At 35.7% G+C, this 12,952-nt stretch overlaps 1 protein-coding gene across 4 annotated transcripts in view; it reads right to left on the reverse strand.

Moving 5' to 3' along the window:
• Positions 1-186: 186 nt before the first annotated feature.
• Positions 187-12,952, reverse strand: part of AHCTF1 (AT-hook containing transcription factor 1) — a 46,460-nt gene continuing 33,694 nt past the window's right edge. For 3 of the 4 annotated variants that reach the window (XM_084512218.1, XM_084512217.1, XM_084512219.1), the window contains exons 28-36: positions 12,046-12,249; positions 10,337-10,763; positions 8,719-8,821; positions 7,737-7,843; positions 6,938-7,116; positions 3,675-5,514; positions 2,759-2,892; positions 2,186-2,292; positions 187-1,560 (exon numbers count right to left, since the gene is read on the reverse strand). In XM_084512218.1, coding sequence (XP_084368344.1) covers positions 1,368-1,560; positions 2,186-2,292; positions 2,759-2,892; positions 3,675-5,514; positions 6,938-7,116; positions 7,737-7,843; positions 8,719-8,821; positions 10,337-10,763; positions 12,046-12,249 — 3,294 coding nt within the window. In that variant the 3' untranslated portion in view covers positions 187-1,367. The remainder of the gene's footprint in view (positions 1,561-2,185; positions 2,293-2,758; positions 2,893-3,674; positions 5,515-6,937; positions 7,117-7,736; positions 7,844-8,718; positions 8,822-10,336; positions 10,764-12,045; positions 12,250-12,952) is intronic. The other variant, XM_084512220.1, reaches the window with a different exon arrangement.

Genomic DNA, 12,952 nt, shown 5'->3' on the forward strand with positions numbered 1-12,952 from the left:
AATACTCCCAAGAGGAAGAAAATTAAAGTGCATGCAGCTACTTTTCTAGAACATCCTGCTCTGAGATAGAAAAATCATGGCCCCAAAAGACACTTTTTACAAGCTTAGTCTATTATTAATACATTCATTCATTATGTACAAGGTGTTAGTTAACCAATAAATTATTTCTTAAAGTAATTGTAGCAGTTTTTACTAATCAAAAAGTTTAATGTCAGGTTCCACCATTTGGTAGTCTTCAAAGTTGCATCCATATATAAATTAACATACATAAAAATAATCCATTGTCTAAAAGACCGCACATCAAAATAGTACTTCCATGTTTGCTTTTAAAAGAATAGTCTTTTTCATCTATTCTTACAAACTGAAATTTTATAGGGACATTTACTCCATAGGCCAAGATTATTAATGAGATAATCATTCAAAAATATGGTTTATAACTAAGATTTCTGTACATTTTGGTACCTTCAGACTTTTAAGTTAGCTTTACCATCAACCTTTCATTTCAGTGCTGTGATATGTAGACTTCAAATATTGCAAAATGTTTACAGACAGTAATTATTTCAATTATAGTTGTATTCTTATCAATCTTATGAAAATACTTTGAAATTTGAGCCAAAATTATTTGGGCAATATCCCTCTAAATTTGATATGCTATTGTAAGCATCAAACTCTATAGCTTTTTGCTGATAACAAATTGTAAAAAATACTGAAACATCTGAGATGTGATCTAGTTTTATAAACTGAAGAGCAGCTTTCCCCAAGTTTAAGACAAATACAAAAAAAATATTGCACAGCTTAAAATACAATTGTTTACATTCTGACTTCAATACAGTACAACTTAACCATGAATGTAAGTAATTACCAGTTTGTATTCATGAGCCCAATTATTTGTGCCAGAAGGTCAAACATCATCTATAAAATTTAAACTAGTACATTTTAAGTGTTTGTTATAGTAGTTCTAAGCAAACTTTTAAAAACTTTTGGCCTCATTTTTCAGTATTAACAACTCTTGCAAACCAACATTAAAATTTGAGAGATACAGGCCATTCAACCCACTATTCCCTTAAAAAGCTATCAGACAGTAAGCATATTGTGAAGTATACATTTTTATTTAACATTCCTAAAATAAGCTGTATTTACATATTATATAAATGTATGAAGTCTTAATATAAAATAGAAAACTGCATTGACTGAGGAAATCACACTCCATATGGAGTTACTTATTGAAGACCATTTGTTTATGAAATTTTACAATAATTTATATAAATTATCTCTTCCAAATTAGATGATTATTTTTTATTTTTACTAATCCACACAATTTTGATGACTTTACAAACAGTGGTGTACATTACAAACTTAAAAAACAGTTACAGCATCTTCCGGCGCACAACTGGCTTTGGAAAATTAGACAGTCTTTTTTTGTTCTTACGTAGATTCTTCTCTGTCGCATCTGTGGTTTCTTTCTGTTTGCTTTTCTTTCCATCCACTGGACTTGTAAAAGGAGAAATGAACTGTATTTCTACTGGTGGAGGTGACCAAGAACCTTCCTTTCTTGTGGTTCTGTGAAAGCAGCAAGTGTCAAATTGATTATCAACAACAGTTAGTAGAGGGGAAAAGAAGTGGAATTACAAAATCAATGCCAACAAATTAATTTATGGGCTTCTTTTTAGACAGCAATGAGGCAGAGAAGGTACATAAATGAACTTTTTGCTTTCATTTCTTTTCATTTCTTTAATTTCTGCACTCCCAGTCATTATTCAGATGAGATTTTTAAGGCCCCTGCAAGCTCTAAGAAGCAAATGTCCTCAAATTAACCATTTTCCAGAAAGAACCAGAAAACAGGTCCAGAAACAAGACCTTCTCTTTATTCACTGTCTGACCCCCTCCTGCCTTGTATAAGGAACTAAAGACCTTAAGGCTGTGGTTTCTTTAGATGGAATAAGATGAATTAAGAGCACATCACCATCAAGTAAACACAGGAGTAGCCTTTCACCATTTTCTATCCCCTTCTTCTGCTAGCAATAGAAAACTCAATCACTACATGGGGAAAAATGTGTCTATCAGACCAGCGAGCTGGACAGCTCTGGACTGCTACATAGCCAAGTGGGATGTTTCAAGTTAGGTGGCTATTAACAGAATGACTACCACAAGAAATAAACTTAAGTATTTTAAAAGAGTTTCATACTTGCTTGTTTTGTTCGCTTTTGATTTTGCAGTTCTACCCCTCTTCGATTTTTGTTTTCCCACAGACTCTATGGATTTGGTATCCTCCTCTTCTTTAGATGGAAGCTCCTATGTTATGGCAAAAAAAAATGTTACTCATGTGCACGCATTCTTACACTTCTACAAAATACAAATGAATGCTTTTTTTCAATAAGAAATCATGATAAAACTATGATTTCCATAAGCACCTCTAAAAAAAAAATCAACCTTCCACCTCAAATTACTGCATCATCCTAAAAGTTCAAATTTGGAAATTAACAAATAACACACCACCTAAGTTTAAAGATAAAGACAGATACTTGGTCTTTTGTTAAAGGCAGGGCAACACTTACTGGTTCTCAACTTACATAGATACAAAATTGACTTTTGCAGCTAATTTTCTTAAAGCAACAAACCTCTTTTGCTAGCTGACTGATTTAGAACTCTCTTTTTAGATATACTTCCAAGGAAAAAGACAAGGCATTGAGAAGTATGATTTCAAAAAGAGATACAGAGTAGAAGTCAAAAATATGAGACAAGTACAGTTTTTACTTACCGGTTCTTTCACAATTCGGGAAATACTAGAGACATTTTTTCTCCTTGACCTCAAAAGAGGGGGTGAAAAGACAAATTGAGAAGACAAGTCCGGGTCTAAATCCTTAAGCTGCACAGGATGGTCTGCTTTTCCAGCTAAAATGATAATGAATTGTTAACATGCACGTACATTATAAAGTACAGTGATGTTAAATTAGAGCTGATAATAAAGAGTACAATAGCTTCCTAAAATAAAGGGCCCAATCAAGTTTATAAACACTCAGTGTGGAGGTACTTCTTCATAACTGCCTCTTAGGATCCATCATTTTATAGTGAATTGTGAAACAAAGAACTAGAGCAGTGATTTTACTTGTACCTACATAGTCAAAGATGTTTTGCTCAATCAGCATCAAGTGTCCTCACAGATTTCCAAAAAAAAATTAATCATGTTGTCTAACAAAGAACTCTGTATGCAATAACTTCACTAGCAAAGCATATGCCAAAAAGAAACAATCACATAATTAAACAGCTGTCTAGTGTGTTGCAAGATACAGCTCATTTTACATTAAAAACTGAACAAAATTTGGATGCCTCCTTTATTTCTGCCATGTGGGGGAACGGATGACAATTGTCTGAAAAGATGTCCCCCTAGACTTCTAAGTTGATAGGAATTAAGGTCATGACAAAAAAAAAAAAATCAGGTAAAATTTTATTTCAGTCTATTTGAAATGTTTCAGCCTCATCATTTGCTTCCCCCACAACTGGCCAGCCAAGCATGTGGAGTTCAAGCAAAAAGATGAATTTCCAAATTTTTACTTTTGTAAAGTTAGATTATTTACAATACTAAAAGCCATACTTTGGGTCATAAAACAGTCTGTTTTATGTCATTTACAAGACAGCAACATACCCTGTTTTGCATATGAACATGTTGCACCTACCTTTAACTTTCTTTGACAGCTTTGTGAGAGGAGGAGAAAAAAGGAAGGATTCATTTTCCTCAACAGACAGTTTCTGATGCACACTAGTTTTACGGGATCTTGTAATACGATCTGTTAGAGTTCTTGATGCATCATCATATCCTGATGTGTTTACATCCGTGAGCAGCAAAGGACTGCCATCGGGTCCTTGAGGGAAGGCTTCTTCCCCTGTGCTCTCCTCCAATATCGATGGCAATCGCCTCTTTCTGCCCCGACCCCCTGTCCTTACTGCAGTCCTGGGTGTGGTAGATTGTTCATTTGGCTGCTCAGGTGTTCTCTCAAGAGCATCTGTTTTTTCTGGTTTAGCATGTGTAACCCTTCTTGCTCTTCTCCTAGGAGTATCAACGACTTCCACTTTCTCACCTGAAGGTATGTCTTCCTGAGTAGAGGCAGATTCAATGTCTGCTGAGAGATTCCGTACCAGCTTCCTAACACTTCTTCTAGGAGTCACAGGAAGTTTGAGTTCTGTTTGAGGAACTGATGATTTAGACAGATCAAGGTCAGAATTTTCTGAAAGATCCGATGAACTCGTTTTTCTTCTTCTGCCTCTTTTCGTTGGCACAGGTAAAAGAAGTTGATCACTAGGCTGCACCTCTTGCTCCATGACAGTATTTTCAATAGGTTGTGAATTACTGCTTTTTAATTTTCTTATACTTCTACTGGGACTGACTGCTGTTTTTATCCTATGATCAGTGCCAGTCTGGCCAGTTTCTTGATCTCCTGCTGAACGTTTTCCTCCTCTAGTCCTTCTAGAAGTAGCAGAAGTAAAAACGCTACCTTCAGCAAGAGAAGTTTCCTCTTTAGCCTCTTCCAAGAGTTCAGATGCAGCTTCCTTTGCTCTCCTTAATCCTCTTCTTGGAGTAGTGGCTATGGACTGTGTACTGCTGGACAATGTCTGTCCATCAGATTGGCTGCTCTCTGCTTTTTCTAAATTAGTCTGTTTGGGCTTCCTACCTCTCCTCGGGGTAACAGGGGTTACAGGTATTTGCTCATCTTGAGTATTTTCTACTCGTAGAAGACTAGAAGTCTCAGGTGCTTCTTTTGTTCGCCTGGTACTTCTCCTCGGAGACAGTCCAAATAGAACTGGTTTGTCTGTTTTTAGTAGCTGCTGATCATCTGATGATGGAATAACTAAACTTCTATTCAGTTGTCTCCTTGGGCGTGATCTTGGAGTGACAACATACTCTACTTGACGTATGCTGGTTTCGTCTTCCACTCCCTCTGGCACAGTTGTTAAGGAAGATTTTGACCTTTGCATTCTAGTTACCTTTTTACCTATGCTTTCATGAATAGATTGTTCTACAACTTCGGATGTAAATTCTTTACTTCTTGTGTCTTTGATTACATCCAGTAAGTTCTCAGCAATAGCTACCTTAATGGGTTCAGGCACATATGGGAGTGACTCGGCAATATTTTGAGATTCCTGGTCACTAGTCACAGTAGACACTGAGTTTGTAACATGTTCTTCATTTTCAGTATTTCCAAAACTGTTCACGGGTTTTTCATCTGTTGTGTTAACAGCTGGTTTAGAAGTATCTACTAATTCAGGGTCTCCCATCTCTCCTTCACCTTCTTCTCCTTCCAACACTAAAGTAAAATTACTCTGAGATATAAAAAGCTCTCCATCTGCTTCAGCTGCATCACATTCATCATCCTTATTATCAGGCAAATCACATGCAAACTGCTGCTCTATAGTATCATAGCTGTATTGAAGATTGCCTGATGGATGTAGTTCACTACGTGGAGACATTTCAGGTGCTTCTTCTGAGGCTTGCATGTTAACTGCATCATCTTCCAGAACCTAAGTTAAAAAAAAGTATGTTAATGCATTAATGATTACCAGACTAGCTTCAAACTGAGACAGATGAAATTAAGGACAGTAAAATGCTGCTTTTCCTTTTAGATCACCACTGAATGTAAAGTTAAAAACAGATAGTGTACTCTCTGCTACAGATGAGGTTCATATATTTGAGGAACCGAGAACAGAATATTCAGTGTATTCAATCACACGCTCCGTTTCTGGTATTTTGGTTTATGACTAATGATTTGCCACCACCCATGAACAAGGGGAGCAGTTTTACAATACAAGCTGTACACACAACCAGCAGTAACCACCGCACTATAGTACTTTTTGGGCTGACTACACATCCACAGTGACTGACTGCATCCAACACAATTACACCCCCCAAAGTTTAAAGTTTGTCCTGACAGTTGTGCCTGCAACAATTCAACATTTAGTCAAACTGGCTAGATATCATCACAGCAGGCAAACTCAATACTGCACTTCAAGGAATCACTTGGATTTGGTGAAATAACACATGTGATGTGAATTAGTCTTATTTTTTGTAGTTCCCTGTACTGGATGGTTATTTTTTCCTTCTAGATCCACATGAGATACTTGATCTTTTATGTTGAGCACAAAACATAAGAGAATATCCTAAAGGAAATTGACAGTGTATTCCGTATGGCACTTCGAAGACATGCACCTGTATCCGAATAACAAATCAGCTCCAGTAAGGTGAGGAAAACAGGAAAAATCAGGGATAACTGTAGAAACCTTAGTTCTAGTTTTCAGTCCATGTGAGCAACCTTTTAAATTCTACATTTAACAACATTTTAAGATGTTAAAAAAAATGTGTGCTTTTACAGAAAAAATCTTTGAAGTAGCTGAAAATATATTGAAAATGAAATTAAAACAGAATTCACAGTAATGAATTATGTTAGCAAGAAAAAACTAGTGAAGGATATAAGCACCTAAGTCGCTCTGAAAATTAGTTAGGTTACCCTAACCTAATAATTTTGCCATTTAGTAAAATGTTATGCTGTATTGAAAAAACTGCTCTCCCCAGCTTCCCCAACTTTTCATGTTTTCTTTAAAAAAATATTAGAAGTCACCTAAAAACATTTAAGCTATAGTAAATCAAATGAATGCAGAGTTTAGGGGCTTTGTTTTTTGTTTTGTTTTGGTTTTGTTTTTGTTTTTGTTTTTTTTTTAGTTGTTGGAGATCTCAATGACCCAAATCTTGACAGGTTCTCTTCTGTGTTATACATACAGAAAATACAAGAGGAAAAAAAGTTGTCCACCCTTACATAGTGAGGTTAACTCGTGTTAGCAAGCTCAAGAAGCTGAGATGTTCTTGTGTACCTTTTAACTCTAAGACAAGACAGTCCTGAAATTTGCTGCATTTTCTATTTTGTAGAAAATGAGAAACTAATTCACTTACGTGAATTTCTTCAGTTTTTGGAAGATTATTAGAAACATGCATTTCTTCCTGCGCAAAGGGAAGATTTTCTTCAATTTCGTCTAGGTTACGTTCTTCAGGTAAATCCACATACTTTCCTTCAAGACGATTTTCTGAATTGGTACTGACCACATCCTCACTGTCAAGGATACTTATCACAGCTGGAAGAGATTTACATCGTTTAAACTTAACCATTGAATGAATGGCACAGGTTTAAGCAACAGAAAGTAACAAAGGGAGCAATAACAAACAATACAGTTCACCATCCTACCATGTGTATTGGGCTTTCTCCAAAAACTAGGAGGTAGTCTCACAATAAATAAATAATTTAAAAAAAAGAAATAAAAAAGTAGGAAGGGGAAGTCAGCTGCCATAGAGAAAAAGAACAGAAGAAATGTTGGCTGAAAAGGCACCTTGACAGCTAGCTATGCTTCACAGCCTTCATATTGAGGATGCATCATTGTTTAAAATAGCAAATTGAGTAGCAGATCTCATTACAAACAATATAAAAATGGGGTACAACATTAAAAGAAATATGAATCTTTCCTTCTAATGTTTTAAATTTTACCAATTTTCTGAAGATAAAAAGAAACATTCACTACACATTCTCTACATGGACTTCCTTTGAGGAATGTCTTCTCTGTATGGGTTAACAAAAAATAGCAGTAATATCCTACTAATATTTCAGTTAGAGACACATAGTGGTATGACAAAATGCTCATTTAACTTCAGGAGGTTAGTCACATTAACTCGTATAACATCTCCAACATACTATACATACATTCGCTGTCTGCCTCCGGGGATTCAGAAAGCTGGGGATTTACTACAGGCAGTACGTCTCTTTCTTCCGATGTAGAGGCCATTTTAGGCTCTTGGTGGTTTGTTTCACTTCATAGACAGAGGAAAAAAAAAAAAAAAGAGAGGAATTCACTGTTAAGCTTCAAAAGATACCTTTAAGAGGTTTATAAAAACATTCCCCCACTGTAAAATCTTCAAGTTTAAAAACTGAATGAATTGATTAAAACTAGAAATTCCTTACCCAACTTACCTACACCCAATTTGTGACTCATTTTAGGCAATGAATGATATACTTAATATTCTTCCCAGCTACATAACACTAGTTCCATGAGAATGAAGTTTTAGTAAATAATTTGCTTTCTGTAGAAAGAACGCAACTGCTATATTGGAAGCTTAGAACAACCTGAACAGGTTTGTACCAGCATAAGTTACCACATGAAATTAAGGGCTCTTTCATTGCTAACATTCCCGTTTCATCTCTTTAAAAAACAGTTGTGCAGGTGAAAAAACTGCTTCCCTTTCTATAAACAAGTAGATACTAATTAAGTTCTCTTTTCTTTGTACTGTCAAGTGTACAAAATACTGCCAGAAAGAATTCAAACCCCAAAATAAACCTGCTAAAGCTACAGGAATCTTAGGTGTAATTTTTTAGCTACACAGTTTTCAGACAAAAGCAGAACAGTATGTTCATGCTATCTATCCTCAAAGTGTAAGAAGATTTGTGTGGCCCATTGAAAAAAGTCTTTATCACAATACTTTGGGGTCCACAACCATTTGAGAAGAAAGGACGACAGCTAGTCAATATGGGTTATATTTGTGCCAAACTATTTATATTCGTAGATAGAAAGGAATAGGAAAACCATTGTGCATAAGAACATAGGGAATAGCCAATACCAACATCATAGTTTTAAAGCACAGGAAGGTCAGCAGTTGCACAAACCCAAAGATGCATTTTATAAACTTACCCTTCATTTGCAGTCCAAGAAGCAGCAGTCTCAGCAGCTTTAAACACAAATTTACCATCCTCAGGAAAAGTAGGACATTCAGTAGTTGATTCTTCCAAATATCCTAGAAAAATAGACAGATAGATGACTTTCCTATTTCACTTAATTACTTTTAAAACATTCGTATGAATTAAAGAAAAAACAAAATAATGCTACCAAGTCTTCAAATCCATAGGCCTGAATTTGTTACAGTAAAACCAGAATAGCCTGCTGCATAATCTCAGTCAAGAAAACAAAAAGGCAAGTGGATATTTTGATTACAAATTGAACTTGATACATTATTACTGGCCAAATGACCTACGCACTTGAGAAAACATCTTTTGTTCTTAGAATTAAGAAGTCAATTTTCTTATTTCTCTTTGGGTATTTATCTCATTTCAGCAATGCTTACTCATTTCTTGACTGTACTTCCTCTCTTTTACAAGAATGCATCTAAGCCAATTTCTTGAGTTTTCCTTCTAATAAATGATTGGTGTTGTTTAAACCCAAATGCTTGCTCATGTTTTTACCTTGACAGCTTCAATTTCAGACACATCCTCCTTTTCTTATTTCTATTGCCTGCTTCCTCCAGATCCAGCAATCACCTCTGCAGACTGTATGCAAGACTGGGATAATTTTGCCAGCTCTGGCCAAAAGAGAGCTATGCAAACTGCCCTCTAACGCTTCCAGAGGACTGAAATTGTACAAAACTGTTTCTACCACAGTCCAGCAATGACAAAGCCTCTTTACAGGGTTATTCTTTAATGATTAGTACCGTACTAATATTTTTAATGAAAAGCACCTGTGGTTTCTTGTCCATATACAAGACAAAATAAGAGAGGACATTTTGACCTATCTTACTAGAAATATTCAGAAGAATCCCTTTTGACCCAATTGTCAAATATTGACGTCAGCTGTGTTTACACATCATCTTCCTGTTCCCACAAAAATGAAAAAATGCTACCACTCTCAGCTCTTCACCACTGCTTGCCAGCTCGTGCGTTACACCCCTTCTCACCTACCAGCAGGCCTGTTTCATATAAATGCATCCTATGTATCCTGGAACTTGCTTGAATGAGTTGAACTGAGATGAATTACTGAAGACCAACTGAAACAGGTCTGGAAAACGCTATGTAAGCTAAGCTGTTGTGCCAGTAAAATGAGTAAGAACAACTGTAATGAAAAGCAGACAGATTCATTTCCAAAAGGAAACTGAGGACTATTGAGGGGGTAAGTATCTAGTCAACATACATTTTACGCTAAGATTTCTGTAAAACAAGAACAAAAAAACCTTTAAGTACCTCTACGACAGAGCCAAAAGCCTAAATTTTCAACTTTGATCCCTCAAATCACTACTGCCTCTTAGCTGCAACTACACAGAAGAAATGCCAGTCAAATCAATAATGCATTCTTAAAGTCCAGGATATCTGGAAAATCACTCAAAATGAAGTGGTAATTTTAAAAGCCTAGGACAAGGAAGTACCTAGGACACTTGTGAACCCTCATCAGTACCAACCCTTGCACTCATCAGTAATTTAACCTTTTGAAGACATTTGAAAAATTAATTCAAAAACTTAAGTTAGCATATGATGGAACACACCAGCTTCTTTTCTTGGTTCTGATGAATCTGTTTGTTTTATCTGGAAAGGTTTATCTTCACCCATTCCACGGTCCTCTCTCTCTGGTTCTTGAAAATCAGCAGTTTCTTCGGTGAAAGAATTAGCTGGTTTAGCAGCTATAAAAATGACATCATCTTCAAAATCACTAGGTGATTTTGCATCATGATATTCCAACGTAGTTTGGTCTGACCTGGCAGAGACATTACTATTTTCTTTACTGACATCCATTTTCTCCAAACCACCTCCAGGTGTGCTTTCCAAAGACTCTTCCATTTCAGCATGACCATCCTCGGGATTCCTCAGAGTGAACAGAGGAGTTTTCTCTCTACACTCAGACCAAGCATCCTCCACCAATCCACGATGATGCTCAGATGAAGCTCCAGACTGTGCTTTATCATCTTCTGTTACCTTAAAAAAAAAAAAAAAAAAGTAACAATGTCTGGTTAAGTTTTACAACTGTCACCTTAAGCAAGGTACTGCAAAACTGTTTCTCATTCTAGCACTACCTACCATAGCTTTTAAAGCCGAATGCACAAATTTACCATGCTTTTGACTGCTTATTCAGTTTCCATGACCTTAGAGAATTAAAACTATGTCTTGTTTGTGCTTGCTTCTAGTGTCAAGTCTGCTCACTGTTTCACTACTCTTTTCTCAAAAAGAGGGAACTTAATTAAAAATTCTCAAGATTTCTTTTCACTGCTTGCTGTTTCAACTTGTATGCACTACCAACCTATTTCAGAGTGCAGTACGCCTACAGCATGGAACAAGTAAATTAAACTGGCCACTGTCTGCTATTAGTAAAACTTTATATAGGAAAGAAAACTTGTTACAACCAAATATCTCTTCATAACAGAGAATATTCAGGTATTCTAATAAAAGGCTTAATAAAAGATAATAAAGTGCTGATTGCAATGACAAGTTGTACTAATACATGTATGGAAAGTTCATTCATACTAGCACATGTTCCTGACTTTGATACATCACTTCTGAAACAGCATGATGAGCTGGATCAGGGAATCAAAGCAACAGAATAAGACTGTGGGAGGAGTAGAACAGGGCAACTTCTCAGATGAAGAAGTTTCATTCGATAGCTACATGAATGCTATCCCTGGTGCAAACCAAGAAACAAAACTAAGAACTTTAGGCCTGAACAACAGACAACAATACAGCTCTTTTCATCAGGAGTCAATTTTTATCTTAAGTAAACACAGACTCTCAAAAAGGCAGACTGGAAGTAAATGCAGCTCATGGCTTCTGCTGCTTTCAAAGGTGTTTAATTCACAAAGCTTAAAAAATATTTGTCACTTCAGAACAACCAGCTGAGTCTATGTTCACTACTTTTCTGCCGCATCATTATTCAATGAGATACAGCAGGAAGTTGAATTAGCAATTTGGACCAACCACAGCTCTTAACAACACCTAAGTAAGAACCATCAACACCACTGGTCTTTATTACAAAATATGCTCCTAAAACATCACATGCCCGCAGGTCTAACACAACCTTTTTTGAACAAATGCAAATAGCCTTATGACTTGCAATTCCAATTCTCATTATATAAGTTTTGGCAAACCTTTTAATAAATATGAAATAATAAATTTATTTTAATAAAAATACTTAATGAATATGAAAATCAAATCAGAGTCTGTAAAGCCTTTAACTGTAAAAATCATTAACTGCAGCCCAGCTTACCCCAACAGTCCATTTTACATTTGAGTTCTCTTCTCTGAAAGATATTCTAAGTTCCTTTGCTCGTAAAGGAGGAGTAACTGATCGCCCTGGAGATGCAGAGGGAGTTGCTAGGGGTGTGGTGCGAAGGCTGGATCTCAAAATAGACTGAGGAGTAAACCCAGGAAAACCAGGAGCAGCAGCAGATGTCACCAAAACTTTAGCTCTCTATGAAAAGATATAAAAATATTTATTTTAAAACTAGTTACATCTTTAAAAGAGAAGACTTCACTTGCAAAAACATTCATTTCAACTACAAACACAATTTGTAACAGCATAGAGGACAGAATTTAGCCTTTACAATGCTCTCTTTTTCCAAATGTATGAAAAGCATAATGATAAACAATCCTTTCTATGCCTCTTTTGCCTGTCTTTTTTCCCCATTTTTTCTTCTTGTTTAAAAAATGTAAACAAAATGTTATTTTTCAAATTAATTTCATGAAATTAAGCTGCAATGTCAGCTGTAAAAATACCAATTTATCTAGAGCATTCAGGTCTTCTTATTCCAGCTCATAAAAAAGATTTTTCAGAAATTAAAAGGTTTAAAAGTTAAGGATACTGAAAATAGCTTAACAATATGAACAAAACTTAGTAAAAAGTTTATAATTCAGAGTAACATCTATTTTGTTCAGGTAGGCAAAGGAAAAAAGAAACATCCCAAGAAGGTATGTCAAACGTTATTTTCTTACAAAATATGCAGTTTGATGGCAGTGAATGAAAATACAGTATATTGCTGTAGAAATTATTATTAGTTACTGCAACAAGCGATCACTGAATTTGACACAACACCTGCAGATAACCACAGCTGTTACTCACTTAACACTTAATAAACTGAAGTATATACATTCTTGCTTCTATATACACACAAGTC

Source organism: Aythya ferina (assembly GCF_964211825.1).
Source record: "Aythya ferina genome assembly, chromosome: 3".
In the NCBI taxonomy this organism is placed as follows: Eukaryota; Metazoa; Chordata; class Aves; order Anseriformes; family Anatidae; genus Aythya; species Aythya ferina.